At 48.5% G+C, this 16,704-nt stretch overlaps 1 protein-coding gene across 1 annotated transcript in view; it reads right to left on the bottom strand.

Moving 5' to 3' along the window:
- Pptc7 (PTC7 protein phosphatase homolog) overlaps positions 1 to 16,352 on the bottom strand; it is a 39,884-nt gene extending 23,532 nt beyond the window's left edge. The window contains exon 1 of the mRNA NM_177242.4: positions 15,841 to 16,352. Within this exon, the coding sequence (NP_796216.2) occupies positions 15,841 to 16,081 (241 nt within the window). The 5' untranslated portion in view covers positions 16,082 to 16,352. The remainder of the gene's footprint in view (positions 1 to 15,840) is intronic.
- Between the last annotated feature and the right edge of the window lie 352 nt (positions 16,353 to 16,704).

Genomic DNA, 16,704 nt, shown 5'->3' with positions numbered 1-16,704 from the left:
TCCAGCCTCTTCTATACACACACCTTCCAGACTGACCTTCAATTATTTTTAAGATCATTCTGGACAATGACAACTAGAGAACACTGCATTCCAGTTCTAATATAATATATAATATAAAAATCAATGAAGGACACATGGCAATTTGCCTTTATCACAACATATTTAACACAGGCGATGGCAACACTGCAATGGTTCATAGCCTCTCCCAAGGGAGCATGCTTCATTGACACGGGAGCCTTACACTCCAGCAAAGCAAGCTGCTGCTCAGGGGTTGGTTTTCTGCCAGTAAAACACATCTCATGTGGCTTGGATGGGAGTACCTGCTATGAAGGGAAACTGCAGGACAAAAACCTATGACTCAAGCTGGAGCAAGAGCCGAGAAGCAGACGGCAGGAGCCGCTCACAGGCAGGGCGGATCTCCTGAGACAGTGCTTAGCAGTGTTTCTCCAGCTCTGTAGAGATGGAGACTCATCCAACTCAGGGTTCCCCTGCAACCCTGGCAAGGCACCACAACACAAAGACTAGGATCCGATGAAAATGAGATCCAAGCACACAGTTGACTCTGTATCAATAGGAACAGGTCATATTTACACCAACATTTCTGAAGCTTCAACTCCTGGGGCACTGGGGAATACTGCCCTGTGACTCAGGACGGAGAAATGTATCTGCAAATGATTATCCCAAAGGGAATGAAAAAAGCAAGATTACTGAAAAACTCTGTTCCCCATCAAGCTGCTGCCCAGTCCGATGGACTCTCAATAGTCCTCAGTCCTCGAGGGGAGAGGTCCCAGGGATTACAAGGCTCTGCCTGCCATAACAGGCCAGGAATTCCCTCTGCACAAAGCTTCCTCAAAGCAACCACTGTGCGTCAACCACAAAGAAACCTGTGCCTGTCGGCTCCAGAGGCTCAGTCTCCACCAAGCTCTCTAAGGAGAACAGCGAAGATCAGGCTCAAGGACAGAGAGGAAGAAAGGGTCCAGCCTGTAAGAAACCCAGACTCCACCAAAGAAATGGACTGCCCAGGGCAACAGTCAAGAGACCCAAGCAGGAGCAGACGGCCTGTTTTAGAGGTTTCAGAATCTGAGGAAGACAAAAACAGCCACTTATTCCTAAGCAAGAAGACTACTCAGTAATCAAGCTAAAAGAGTGTGCACACAACACACACACACACACACACACACACACACACCTCTATCTATCTTCCTTGTTTTGATCAGTCGCCTGGTCTTTAAAAGCAGTAAGAAGCCCTGGAAGGAGGGTAAGGAAACAAGAGTGTGAAGAGGGGCTGGTGAGATGGCTCAGTGGGTAAGAGCACCCGACTGCTCTTCCGAAGGTCCAGAGTTCAAATCCCAGCAACCACATGGTGGCTCACAACCATCCGTAACGAGATCCGACTCCCTCTTCTGGAGTGTCTGAAGACAGCTACAGTGTACTTACATATAATAAACAAATAAATCTTTAAAAAAAAAAAAAAAAAAGAGTGTGAAGAGAAACTGAAATAATGTGTGTGTGTGTGTGTGTGTGTATGAGAGAGAGAGAGAGAGAGAGAGAGAGAGAGAGAGAGAGAGAGAGTGTGTGTGTGTAAGGGCATGAGATTGATGGGGCGTGCCTTCCTTGGAACTCTCCACCTTAGTTCTTGACCCAGGGCATCATGCTTGCTCTCTAACTTTAGCTCCCCATAACCAATAATAACTCAAGCTGCAGCAGATCTGACTTCTCTGGCCTCTGAGAGCACCTGTACTCACTCTCTCATGCATTCTCTCCCTGACCTCCTCTGCTATACAACACACACACACACACACACACACACAGTATTAAAAAACAAACAAACAAGTAACTAGGTGTGGTGGTACATACCCTTAATCTCAGTACCTGGGAGGCAGAAATAGGTAGATCTCTGTGAGGCCAGACCTGAATGGAGGCCTGGTCTACATAGTAAGTTCCAGGATAGCCAGAGTTACATAATAAAGCCCCCTCTCTTTGAAGAAAAAAAAAAAGGCAGGTACTTACTGTTACTGTGGGATTATCTATTCTAGCCCAACTGCCAATTGCAGCTTGGGGACCTGGCTGGTAACTTACAGATTTAATATGAATCGCTGGCCAGCCAGACTCCCTCCAGACACTACAGAACTGATGGCTGTCTCTCTGAAGCCACTTCAATCCTTTCTGGCTTCCAACACAATCTCCCCAAATGTTGAGTGTTGTTAGCTATGCTCTCTGGTCTGGAGGAAGCAGCCAATAGATCATCACCAGGGAGGAGAGGGATCCTGCCTGGGTCCTGCCTGCAGTCAGTGTTGGGACTAAGTGGACAGAGCTGAGGGTCTGGAAGAGCTGTCTACTGGGTACTTTTCTGAGCCCTCAGGACAAGAGAAGGGCTTTCCTTCTCTTTTCCTTCCACACCACTGCCCCTAAGGGTTGACCTACTATTTCTAACAACTGAGAGTGCCCTTTCCCCCTCTCTGCACCTCTACGCCAAAGCCTGACTGTCTGGCCCTAAGTTCCTAAGCCCATTAAGTCCTTCTGCCTCACCTCTCCAGTAGGTGGGAAACAGGATACCTCAAAAAAACATGTATGTTTAACCTGATCCCAGCATTGCCTGTTTTCTTCACCCCTCTGTAAAATAAAGAGCTGGGCCTGACCAGAACAGCAATCCCTGAGAGAGGCTGAGTGCCCCAGGCAGGTTTTGTAGTCAAAGCCCCATACTTTGGGCTGGAGAGATGGATCAGCAGTAAAGACCATTGGCTGCTCTCACAGAGGACCCGGGTTCAACTCCCAGCACCCACATAGAAGCTGTGTCACGGCTCTATGTGAGTGCTGTTCCTGTTCCAGGAGATTTGACACCCTTACACAGGGAGACAGACAGACAGGCAGGCAGGCAAAGTATTAATAAGCATAAAATAAAAATAATTTTTAAAAACACACTATCCACCAACAGTTGACCATGTACAGAGAGGCCTCAACACCAACACTGCCTGTATCCAACTCTGTTGTTGCATTAAGTGGGCAACTCAAGGTGGCCAGGAAATGAGTAATTTCTTCTTTTTCAAAAACATTTTTATGTTGTTTTTTAAGATCTTCATTTTATTTATCGCTATGTGTCTGTGTATTCTATACGTAAGCAGGTGCTTTCAGAGGCCAAAACAAGGGGTTAGGATCCCCTAGAGATGGAGTTACAGGCATCTGTGAGCCCGATGTGGGTCTGGGAACAGAACTCAGATCCACTGCCAAAGCGGTTAAGTGCTCTTACCAGTGAGCCATCTGGGCTGGATAGTTTGATGTCAACTTGAGGAGGGGACATCAATTAACAAAATGACTCTAGGGGCTAGAAAGATGGCTCAAAGGTTATGAGCACTGGTTGTTCTTCCAGAGGTCCTGAGTTCAATTCCCAGCAACCATATGGTGGCTCACAACCATCTATAATCAGATCTGGTGCCCTCTTCTGCTCTGTGGGGATACATGCAGACAGAATACTGTATACATAACAAATAAATAAATCTTTACCAAGGAAAAAAAAGAAAATGCCTCCACAGAAGCCAAACATGGGCCAGGCAGTGGTGTTCAGGAGGCAAAAGCAGGTCAGTCTCTGAGTTCGAGGCCAGCCTGGTCTACAGAGTGAGTTCCAGGACAGCCAGGGCTACACAGAAAAACCCTGTCTTGGAAAAACAAAAACAAAACAATGGGGAAAAAAAGAAAACAGAAGTCCCCACAAGATCTAGTCAGAGGGCATTTTTTTAAAAATTAAGTGATTGATGCGGGGAGGGGTGCAGACCACCAACCATTGTGGGTGGGACCATCCCTGGGCTGGTGGTCTTGGGTGGTATAGGAAAGCAGGCTGAGCAAGCATGGGGAGCAAGGCAGAAAGCAGCACCCCTCCACGGCCTCTTCAGCAACCCCTGCCTCCAGGTTCCTGCCCTGCTTGAGTTCCTATCCTGTGAGCTCCTGTCCCGACTCCCCTCAGAGATGAAGGGTGAGGACGTGTGAGCTGAATACCCCTTTCCTCCCCAAGCGGTTTTGGCCATGGTGTTTCTCACAGCAATAGTAACCTAAGTAAGACACCATCTCTGCAGATCCAGGTCAGTTCTCTAAGGCACTGTGTGTGCTGTGTGCATGTGTGTGCTGTGTGCATGTGTGTGGGAGAATGCCACAGCTCCCATTGAGGTCAGAGGACATCGTGTGGGACTCAGGTCTCTCCTCACCACTATGTGACGTCAGAGAATAGAACTCAGCAACCAAACTTAGCAGCAAAGCTCCCTCACCTGCTGAGCCATCTCTCCAGCCCTGACTCATTTATTTTTATCCTTCTATGTCCTATGCTTTCAAGATTTTTAGTAATATTATCAATACATTTTTATAACAAAAACTATGTAAGTCTAGTTAAAACTATATCCTACACTTGCATTCTACACTGAAGTTACTCAGCACATTTATCAGCATCTACTACATGCAAGGCACTGAGGCAGCTTCAGGGATTTAGATTTCTAAGAGTTCCTGCCCATAGGAGGTACAGTGAAGCCCTTACTGTGCTTGGGTGGAGGGTTAAGAGATTTAGGACAAGTTACTAAAATACAACAAAATAGACATAAACCAGTGTGGTATAATATAAACAGTTAAAACGCAAGCACTAGAGGCACACTGGTGTAGCTCTAGCCCTGAGTAGTGGAAACAGGAGGAGCTCAAGGCTAACCTGGGCTATATGAGACCCTAGCTGTTCCTTTTTAAAGGAAACTCAAAAAGCAAAAACTAAAACAAAGCCCTAAGCAGACTGTGTACGTAAAGGAAGGCATGGGTAAGTGTCAGAAGGATGCTGAGTCGGCCCTGCCATCCTCACCAAGGATAAAGGGCAAGTCAGGAAGCTCAGGGAGAAAGAGACCCACGTGGAGAAGCCTGGCCAAGAAGCTCTCACCGTCAGTCAGTCCCAACAGTGTGGCACAGGAGCCAGGGCGCTCTGGAGATCCCTGGAGGGAAAAGCAGGCCTGCTGCCACCTAAGTCAACACTAGGCTCTTATTTGCCTCAATCAAGGGCTTTGTCCTACGATTAGCTTAGGTATAGCTGACACCTGCACAGTATTCTGACTCAGCAAAAACCACCTCCAGGAAAGAAGCTGCCATCAGTCTCCTTAAGCGTCAGTACACTGGGCCAGGGTAGGCTCTGGGGCAGACATGGGCAACTCCAGCTAAGTCTTAGACTAAGACGCAGGAGCAGCCTCAGCACCTTCATTTACATGTGAGAGGCTCGTGCCAGGGTCCTCTGAGGACAGTAGTGCACTCACCTGTCAGAGTGCAGGTGCACGGAAGCCTGTGTGGTCACAGTGTGCTGCTCACAGCTGGCTGGGAGAAAAGCCAGCCGCTGTGTATCATGGTGCACACCAGTGATCCCAGCACTTGGGGATGAAGAGGCAGAAGGATCATGCATTCAAGGCCATTCTTGGCTTCATAGAGAGGTCAAGGTCAGCATGGGATGTGTCAGATCTCGTCTCAAGCAAGCACATGGGGGGCTGCACGCGCACGCACACCATCAACGGGGTGGAGATGGATGAAGCAGCACTGTGAAGCATGCCAAGGCTTGGGGCCCACAGCACAGACAAAATGAAAGATTTTTTAAAAGGAACAGGCAGGGCTGGAAGAGATGGCTAAGTGGCTAAGAGCACTGGTCTATTCCTCCAGAAGACCAGATCTGATCCACAGAATTCACATGGTGGCTCACAACTGTAAATCCAGCCCCAGAAGGTCCAATACTTTCTTCTGGCCTACATGGGCACCAGATACAGGCATACACACAGGAAATAGCCATGCACATAAAGTAATAATAAAGGTTGTTTGTTTGTTTGTTTTTTAAAGCAATACAGAGGCTGGTGCAGTCTCCAGCGGGCAGGAGCGCGATTGGAGCTTTTCCGACTCCCGTTCATAAGCCGCCAGCTCTCCAGACACTGGTCTGTGGTCACAACCAAAAGACAATGTCCACTTACAGATAATGTATAAAAGATGAGTGAGAGGATCATTTCGGTTCTCCAGTCAACTCTCCAAGCCTGTCATTCAATAGCTCATTAAATATTCAACAGTGACATTTGCAAGTACTAAGGAAGAACCATTTATTTGTCTGCAAAAAAAAATACAAAGGAGAGAAGGATGCACCTGCACTCTGAGGCCCTGAACCGCCTTCTCCCCAGAAGCAACTTCATTTAACAATCATCTCTCGGGCACATGATGCCTGCTGTGTAGGGCTTGCTTTAAATGAGAATGCTAGACAATGGGCAATATACAAAGGGCTAGCCATTTTCTCCAGTCATTGTGATAACCTCAATGGCTAACATCTTCTCTCAGTTGATGGCCAACACCTGGCCCAGCAGTTCCCAAGCCCTTAGTGCAGGCTGAGATGTTCCTCTGAGCCCTGGCCCTCAATGTCTGCACAGCACAGGTGATTCTCATAGGTGTTGCTGTCCCAGCACTCGGCACTCCACAAGCCTAGAGACTCTACCTCCAAAGGCCACTAAGCAACCCTACCTTTCATTCCCAAACCTGGTCATTCCTCTTGCCGGTCCCAGCCCATCACAAGCAGTTCTTCAGCTTGCACTTCCAGTATAGAACTCCTGAGAATCTGCTGGGTAAAAATCCAGCTCCCAACCCTTCCTCCCTCCGTATGCTGTGTCACAGTTCTAGTGATTCTGTCTGCCCTGCCTGCCAGCTCCTTCCAGCTGCCCTGGATCCAGCCCTGTGGGGCTCTGCTCTTTCAGCAGCTCCTGTTTTATCCAAAGCATCCACCTGCTGCTACCTCACCACCATGTCCGCATACCCCTTCCATTGTATAGGCCACCCTTACTTGCTTGTATATATACAGTATGCTTTAGGACACAAGGCACTAACAATGCTGCTTGCCTCTGAAGAGGGGCTTCAAAGAGAATGCAGGGAGGGGGTTGACTCTGGGCTGCAAATCACACCGCCAGGATAAGAGGCTCAGTTTGGAAACTCCTGAGAGGTGAGAGGTGAAAGCCCGGCCACCTGTTTCTCACTCGACTTTATATTTACCACACGAAATAGTCCTGAGGCCAAGGCTCAGTCTTCACTCCCCCCCCCCCCATTCCCTTGGCTTTGTCACAGGGCCATGTGGATATTTTCAGAGAAGTTGTTAACAGAAACTCAAGAGAGTAAAAACTTTTTGGTGACTTAGCTGAAATGTTGAAAAGCTTTTTCTACACTAATCAGTTTTGAATTTGAAGTCACACAGTACCCTGTGAAGAAGAAGAAAGACAGGACCCTGTGAGGACACCCCCAATGAGATCTCGTTTCACAGGAAAACTCGGACATCTATTACCCACTAGTGGCCAAAGCTCAGGTCCAGCTCTCAGGGAACAACTCAAGCCTGACCTGACCTGGAGCTGCTGTCCAACACTGAAGTGAAAATACAAGCGCTTTTCTGTCTGCCTCACTCTGTGCAGCCAACCTTCAGCAGCTCCGATTCTGAGAAGCCAGAAAACAAAAATGTGCTAGGTGATGGTAGCCTTGAAAGGTCAAAACAAGTGATCAATAAAAACAGTCTGTACCAAACAAACAAACAAAACCCAAACCAACAGTCCGTTCATTCCTGGACCCACCATTACGCATTTGTAGGAAGTACACTTTTGTAGACCCTGGCGGAGCTGCAATCTCTTAACAGTCTTTGTGATTCACACCAAGAACAGATATACATTGTGGACAGCCTGGTAAGTATATGCATGTTAAATGTGACACCACCAGGCTGACATGAGCTTACTGGAGAATCTGACCCACAGCGCCTGGACGAGCATCAAGCACTCGACCTTTCTGCAGAGTTTTTGGGTGCTATGTGCAACAGGGCCTTGTGCACTCCTGGCCTGCTGCAGAGCTCCTCAATCCACCCTAAGGAGCTATTCCCAATAAAGAGAGGTCACCTCACTGTTACTTTATAGCGGGAAACTAAGTACAACCTAAATAATAAAAGCAGAGGGCCAATTCAGTAAGTTCTAATGTATAATGCAGGAGATGTGATGAACTCTGCTTGTCAGTATAGACACATCCACACCAAGCCATGCAGTGTGGAATATAAACTAGCACACTGCTCAACAGTGTGGCAAGGCCAGGGGGAGCAGTGCTGACTGCAGCCAAGGTATGTGCTACCGGTGCTTTACACACTACTCTTTATGAGCAGGCGTTATTTTCTAAGCTCAAAGCGGAAGCACTAGACGTTTAAAAGCACTAGACAACGCAACTGAGTCGTAGGTTTGAGTCTAACTTCAACACCAGCTGCACCAAACCTAACGACTAGTTAACTTTACAGACGACTAAACGCAGCAGGTGACAGGTCAGATGAGTCTGCAGCAACACAACTGCTCTGCTCTGCCATCTCCAGTGCGGCCTTCAGGGGCAGCGGCTGACTCCTGGAGTCAGGTAAGCAAGCTGCGTGGCGTAGGAGAAAGAAAGGGAGGCCTTTCCTCCTTACACAAAGGACCTGTTTGCTCCTCCAATCCACCCCCAAGTCCCCACTTGGCATCTTACGGAAGCACTCAGCCCCTCTTCCACTGTAATGATCGAAAAGTAAACTGGCAGGGCTGAGCCAAAAGCCAGCTCAAGCCCAGAGGAGGTGAAGTACCTGCTATCAGCTATGCCCTCTGGCCTTAGGATTGATTTCTATGAACTTTTTAGCAACAGAAAGAACAAGAAGCTCACGTTCATAAGTGTTCCTAACAGCAGCAGCGCACTAGGCGCCCTTCACCACTTCTCTCTCAAAGGGACAGGAAGTTAGCACGTATTCTGAAAGATAAAAGCTCGCCGGGCATATTATTTTCAAGGACTAAAGTCCAATTTCTGTAGAAATAAGATTCAAAAAATACAAACTGTTTTTCTGAGAAGTCTGAATCCCAAGGCCTAGGCATAGCCGTAGGAAAGACACGGGAACTACATAAGGGAACTTGGCATTTAGCCTCACATTGACGAGTATTTGATCTGCCAGAGGACGTGCTTGTAGGTCACATTCTGACCTGGTGTGGTGTTCCTGCAGCCGCACACCAGCACCAAGTCCACCTGGACATTGCTACAGCCTTTCAGATCACATGCTGCCCGGGTTGGTGATTCCTTAGCACCCCAAATCCCTCCCCAACGGGAGCCCATCTGCACCCTACCTTCCCCAGGGATTCAACAAGTCTTTGCAACTATCTATCTAAAAAGTACAAGCACTGTGCTTCTATAAAATCCAATGGCTTACTGACAGCAAGATCCATCCAGAGCCCTCTAGAGATTATTATCGCCTTGAGGGAAAAGCTGAAAGTCAGGACAATGTCAAGCTGAACCCAAAGTCTCCAAATTACAACTGGTGGCCAGGAAAAGTAGCTGAAGGCAATGGGTGAAAGTGAAGGTGTCTGCTAAGCACCTTACAAAGTCTAACTCGCCCACACAGCAGGGTGGGGTGGGGTGGAGCTCAGAAAACAGCAGGCGTCCTCTCCATCCACCCTGTCATCTGTCATCGGCCCCCAGGATCTGAACGCCACACAGCAGCTAGTCAGCACTCAACAGCCCTGTCCGGACTTTCCCCTCTTTCTCAACAGTTCACTCTTTCTTTTTTCCTTCTTTCTTTTGTTGAGGTAGGGGCTCACTATGTAGCCCTGGCTATCCTAAAACTAGCTATGTAGCCCATGCTGGCCTCAGACTAAGAGAAATCTGCCTGCCTCTACCTCTCAAGTGCTGAAATTAGAGGCCTGTATCACACTAAGCCTAGTGATGTTTTCTCTCAAAAACACAGACTATGTGACAGCAGGCATATTTAAAGAACTTATTAATCTTAGAACTTTACATATTTAATTACTGCAATTTAAAAGTTAATTTTCTTTTTTTTTCTTTCTTTCTTCTCTCTCTTTTTTTTTTTTCCTTTGAGACAGGGTTTCTCTGTGTAGCCCTGACTGTCCTGGAACTCACTTTGTAGATCAGGCTGGCCTGGAACTCAGAAATCTGCCTGTCTCTGCCTCCCAAGTGCTGGATCAAAGGCATGTGCCACCACTGCCCAGCTAATTCTCTTTATATAAAATAATTATATATTCAAACTATACCAACTTATCATATGTCCAAGTAATTCCACTCCCAGTTTTACACCTGAAAAGATTAAAGTTACATGTCATCGCCAAGTGTGGTGGCATGCACCTGCAATCCCAGCACTTAAAGGCCAAGGAGGAAAACTGCTCAGAGTTCAAAGCCAACAGCCTATGTAGTGAATGCCCATATGCACACCAAAATAATATGTAACACCTGCTCACACAAAAGCTTATATACAAATATGCCAAACGTTATTCACAGTATGAAATATGTGAAAATACATAGTGATACGAGCAGATGAGCAGATCAACAGAATGTAGCATACTCCTGAAATGGAATATTATGCAGCCATAAAAAGGATGAAGCATTGACACTGTCTGACCTCAACTTTGAAAACAGGTAAAACAAAAGAAAGGAGCATGACGAGCAGATGAGCAGATCAACAGAATGTAGTATACTCCTGAAATGGAATATTATGCAGCCATAAAAAGGATGAAGCATTGACACTGTCTGACCTCAACTTTGAAAACAGGTAAAACAAAAGAAAGGAGCATGGAAGACTACATATTCTAGGCTTCCACTTACACACAATGCCCAGAACAGGCAAACTCAGAGAACTGGCAAGCTGCTACCAAGGTTGAGAAACACCCACAAGTGGGGAGCAACTGCAAGTGGACAGACAGGCTTGGGGTTTGAGGGAAAGGGGCAGCAGATTCTGGGCTCGGGAAGGCTGTACAACCTGGTAACTACTAAGTATACATTTTTAAAAGGTGACATGTCATGTCATTTGACTTTGCAACTCAGCTTTGGTATGTATGTATGTATGTATGTATGTATATATGAATGTATTATTTTTGACATGTATTGTGGAGCTAGAGGTCAGAGGTCAGAGGACAGCTTGGTGGGGTCAGCTTTCTCCTTTTGCTACACAGGTCCTGGGGCTCAAACTCAGGTCATTAGGCTTGGTGACAAGCACCTTTACCAGGTGAGCCATGTTCCAAGCACTGCAGCTCAGCTTAAAACAACAAAAGACTCAAGGTCATTAACAGATAGATTTGACTTTAAAAAAAATCCTGACTGCAAGATGAGACCAATCAATGTCTGGACAGGACCTGAGATTCCAGAGAGGACTTCTTGAAACTTGGGTGTCAGTGAACTCTCCAGTGATGACTTGTGTAAAAGTGCAGTGTTTATCAAGACTGGAAATATCAAACTAGACCTAACCTATGACCTGAACTTCATTAACGTTAAGGTTCAAAAGCCAGGCATGGTGGCTCACAACTTTAATCCAACCACTCAGGAGGCAGAGGCAGGCAGATCTCTTGTGAATTTGAGACCAGTCTGGCCTACACAATGAGTTCTAGGTCAGCTGTAGCTGCATATAGTGAGACTCTATCTCAAAAACAAAACCAGGGCTAGAAAGATAATGATTCAGCAGCCAAGAGGACCAGCTGCCCTTACAGAAGACCTGGGTTTGACTCGCAGCATCCCCATAGCAGCTCACAACCATTCAGAATTACAGTTCCAGGGAACCCAATGTCCACCCACATCCACCAAGGGCATCAGCCATGCATGTGGTACGTGCAAGCAGGCAAAACACCCCCACACACAAAACACTACCACCACCACCACCACCACCACCACCACCACCACCACCACCACCACCACCGCCACCGCCACCCCACCAAAGAATATTTTTTAAGATTGGCAAGACTCACAAAAACACTTCAGAATCCTGGCCCAGTAAAAACTCAAAACCAAAGGCTGGCGTAGAAAACTGTTTTATTTTCATGTTTAGGTTCCAAGTTAAGCCAAGCTTAAACAAACAACCCTTGGCTTTTTAAGAGCAGCTTCACTGCTCAGTCTTTAGAGGCCAGAATTTATACTGCACAAACCATGCCTTCCATTTTCAAATAAATGGTTTTCTGTAAGCTGTGTTTAGCATGCAGGGGAGTTTTTGTTGCTTTCCAGTTATGAGTCAGAGAGAATAAAGCGATTATAAACACATTCATATGCTCTCTCACTCTCACTCTGACTCTTTCCCTCCCTTCATCCCTTCAAGTATGACAGAGAAAGCCCTGTCTGCCAATAACTAGCAGTGCTTTGAAGTTACCCAAGCATCTGAAGGTCTCTCTACTCATCACCAAAACATGGAGGAAATGGGCCTCAAGGTTGTGAAGTCTGCAGTTCTCAGCAACCTTTTGATGCTGCTGTTGTGATGGGGACATCAGGTGGCTCTCATGGCTCTGTGTACCTAGGAAGGCACAGCATGCAAAGTGACAAAGCTCAGGGCTAAGTAAAGGGAAGGAAAACAGCTCGTGCCGCATGGGCTTACTCCTGCTGGCCCAATGGAGAGAAGGAGCCCCTGCCAATTTTCCACACGGGATGGGAGTGGTGCTGGGACTCACCACACCCTCCACAGCCAATTTTTCCTAAAAGAAATCCAGTGGGGACAATAACAGTGTGAGTCATCAAGTGTTCTTTATCATGACTAACAGGACAATTCAGTCCCAATGTTATCATACATACACACATACATACATACATCTATGGACAGTTTCTCTGTGTAGCTCTGGCTGTCCTGGTAGACCAGGCTGGCCTTCAACTCAGAGATCTGCCTGCCTCTGCCTCCCAAGTGATGGAATTAAAGACATGTGCCACTATGACCTGTCAATTTCAATTTTTAAAAAAATTAAAATAATAATTTATTTCTCCTACTCTAGCTTTCATTCCTAACAGCTGAGGAGAAGCCCACAGTGAGTGACCAAACTGCAGAGATACTTAGCAAGAGAGAGTCTCAACTCAGAGACAAGACAAGGCCTCTTTATGTAGACCAAGCTAGCCTTGAACTCACACAGCTTTACCGTAATGTGATTCAGCTTACAACTCGTATCAGTTCAGCCTGTGATAGGATGGTGTCAATAGAGTCAGAGGCACCACCTGGTGAACTGCCTCATGGCTGCCAAAGACCAAATGAGGCCAACTTAGAAAGTTGTTTCAGGTGACTCCCAGGATGGCTTTCCAGAAGGGCACCTCCACAACAGGACAGTCCTGGAGAACCTGTTCCTCACTGTTCTCATGCCCACTCCCCCATTTGCAGGTGTGTGTCTGCAAGATCTTTGTCAAATCTGACTAGCTTCTTCTTGGACACATAAGCAGCAGTGTGTGTGTGTGTGTGTGTGTGTGTGTGTGTATCTCCATCAGACACTCAAGCACCTGCCTTCAGTGGCACATGGTGGACTGTCTCCAGCCTGCCTCTGTGCTCTCTTCTCCAAAGAGGTCCCTTGCACAGCCAAGGATCCTTCAGCCAGTGAGCCAAGGTAACTTAACAACTGAGTGCCCAATGCTAGATACAAAAACGAAGAGCTCTACCAAGGTGCCTGTGGCAGGCGATTCATAGCCATGCTGTTTGAGGGACTACAGGAAAACCTGAACCTGACTGTCTAGCCAGAGCCTCCACATTAAGTCTGACAGCCTACTCCTTTCATCTTTTCCAGATAAGGACCGCAGACTCAGAAAGTCCACCCAAGACCACAAATTACAGAGCTACTTAGTTGCAAAGCTTAACCTCAAAGTAGGCATGGTTTCTGCCAGAATGCCAGAGCAGGAGATGAAATCTGTGCTTTTTTAGAAAGGGTCTGACCAGTATCTCCCGTACCCTTGTAAATATGCCACAATGCCAAGATAGCAGCGTGTTCAAATTCAGCAGAGACTTAATACATTCAGATACAGTAGTCCCCTTTCTTCTTGAGGGATACATTCAAGGCCCCTAGTGGATGCCTGAGCCTCAGAGAGTACTGAACCCTCTAAGTACTTTTTCAAATACATATATAGCTATGATAAAGAATAATTTGTAAGCTGGGCAGTGGTGGCACATGCCTTTAATCCCAGCACTTGGGAGGCAGAGGCAGGTGAATTTCTGAGTTCGAGGCCAGCCTGATCTACAAAGTGAGTTCCAGGACAGCCAGGGCTACACAGAGAAACCCTGTCTCGAAAAACAAACAAACAAACCCTAAGAGTGGTTCACTCCAGGTATTTGTCAATGTGATATGCTCAGACCCAGGTCTAGAAAGTACTATTACTGCCAATCAATCAAACCACAGATTTCTCACAAAAATAAAATCAAGCCCAAAAAACTAGCTTGTAGTCAGCTTTATAAAACGACCTTTCCTGGCTCATCATCGCTTAACCTGTCCGTATGACTGCAGCTCCTGACATCTTTTTGGTGGTGTTGGGTCTTGAACAAGGGCCTCATGCATGGGTGGCAAGTTAGCAGCCTATACTACCCACGGCTCACTGTGACTTCAAAGGCAGCACAGACCCTAAGTTCCCCAAGCGAAGGGCTGCTGGCTGCCTAGGTGACTTGCAGAAGCCGCAAACGGCAGCCTCTCAATAGACTTCACGGCGAATCTGTATACTTCCAAACCTAGGGAGGCTCTCTGAAAGGTTGGTACCAATAGTGCGGTCTAAATACTACAAGATTTTTCTCAACACAGATGAAGAGGTTATTCATCAATTAAAATGAGAACCAACCCCGGTATCATGCTTACAAACACTCCATGTGACAAAACCAAAACTCACAAGGTTATCTGATTTGAAAATGTCAAGAGCTGGGAGCTGGGCACACACCTGTATCTTCAGCAAGAGCTGAAGGTCAGCCTGCACTAAACAGCAAACGAGCTACAAAGACACTGTTCACACGAAAAAGAAAGAAGGAGAAAAAAAAAACGGCAAACAATTACTGTCACAAAAACTATTATTTGCTCCGATGCCATATTTTGTCTAAGCCTATGAAGCTTTTAAGTAACCATAAACTCAATGTCACTGGAGAAGTGAAACCAACGTGACATTTGAACCTAGGCGCCAATGACAGTCTGTCCTTCAATATCAAAAGAAGAGCTTCCCGAACTGAAAGACCTTTAGTGGCATACAGGGAACTCTCCAAGGGCATACCCTAGGTAAAGTTTCTGACAGCTTGTGCATTTGTTTAGGCCTTTGGACAGCTCTCTCTCTCTCTCTCTCTCTCTCTCTCTCTTTCTCTCTCTCTCCTCTCTCTCTCTCTCTCTCCTCTAGTAACTGGGATAGATCTTAGGAAGCACCTGTGGCCTAAAAAGCTGTGACCGAGTCTCACAGCCTTTTTGGCTGCAGCCTACAAGCAGGTCCAGCCATTCTATTTTGGGTCAAGGAGACCTTTCTGCCACCCCCAAGTGACCTCAAGTAGACAAGCTGGGTTAGGGAGAAAGCACTGCTAGAATTTCTAACCAGGCCAGCAGTCCACCCACAACCCCACGGCCCTTCCCGAAAAGGATGGCAATCCGAGGACGGTCCAGGCAGCGGGAAGAACCCACGACGGGGGGCTGTGGGCTCCCCGCCGTCTGTCTTCGGGTCTGCTCCCGGATCCCGCAGCTGGGACCGGGCCGTGGCGTCAGGAGCTCGCCAAGAAGCAGGGATTCCCGGGGCGCCAAGAGGGAGGAGGGAGTGAGGCAAAGCGAGGTTAGCAGCCTGCAGGTGTCGCCGAACGAGGAGGACGAGGTCGCGTGGGGGCTGTGACTAAGAAGAGTGCGCGGTTCTGCACCGGGACGGACTGGACACATTCCCAAGGCGGTGACCTTGGGCACGTGGCTCCACCGCTCTGTCCCTCAGTTTCCCCATTTCTAAAGTGTGGGGATGGGGAGGGAGGGATCGTGAGGCAGAAAACGCATCTCGGGGCGCTCGGCAAGGCGCTGCGCTGCGCTCAGCGGAGGAAGCAGGGAAGACTCGCACTCCGGAGTCCCCAGGAGGCCGACTTGGGGCCGGGGGACTCACCCAGGACGTCGGCCGAGCGGTGGCGGGCCACGAAACACGCGTCGTCCCCGTAGCACGCGCCCTTCTTGAGCAGGCCCTTACGGAAGTCCTTGCCGAAGCCGCAGCCCGCCGTCACCAACCCGTAGTCGCCGCTGCTGCCACCACCGCCGCCGCCGCCGCCGCCCGCCCTGGGGTCGGTCTGCGACAGGCCGCCGAGCACGGCACGGGCCACCAGGCGTCCATACGACAAGACCGAGAACATCGCCGCCGCCGCCCCCCCGAGGAGGCGCGGGGCCCGGGGCGCCGGAGGACGCCGAGGCCCGGAGCCGGCTCTCTCCTCCGCCGCAGCCGCGCCGCCGGGGCGTTCCTCAGGGCGGCGCGCACTGGCCACTGCCGCCCCTGCCCGCCGCACGGGGCCTCGCACACGCTCTACCGCACGCACTGGAGCCAGAGCGAGGTCAGAGCCGGCGGCTCCTCCGCCTCAACCACACTGGGGTCCCGGCTGCAGCCGCCGCCGCCGCCGCCATCTTCCGCTCCACTAGCGTGTTCCGGGCCGCGCCGGCAGCGCCGCCCCCTCTCCGACCCCGCCCCGGCCCCGCCCCCTCTCCGCGGCTCAGGTCCAAGCCCCGCCCCCTCGGACTCGCAGCCCTATGTAGTCACCGGAATCGAGCGTGCGCAAAGGGTGTGGGCGCAGTGTCTCCTGGAAGTCGTAGTTAAGAGTTATAGTCGCTTTGGTCTTGGCTACCTGTGATCCAGGAGTTAGATTTACCAGAGGACTGTAAATTATTGAGAATGACCGGTAGACTGGGTTGTTGGGGGTTTTTTTTGGGGGGGAATTAGAATGGGTGTCCTGTTTTGATTTTTTTTCTCTCTCACCACCTTTTT

Source organism: Mus musculus, chromosome 5 (assembly GCF_000001635.26).
Source record: "Mus musculus strain C57BL/6J chromosome 5, GRCm38.p6 C57BL/6J".
Taxonomy (NCBI): Eukaryota; Metazoa; Chordata; class Mammalia; order Rodentia; family Muridae; genus Mus; species Mus musculus.
The sequence above is the reverse complement of the archived record's forward strand: the minus strand, read 5'-3'. Positions and strand labels throughout refer to the sequence as shown.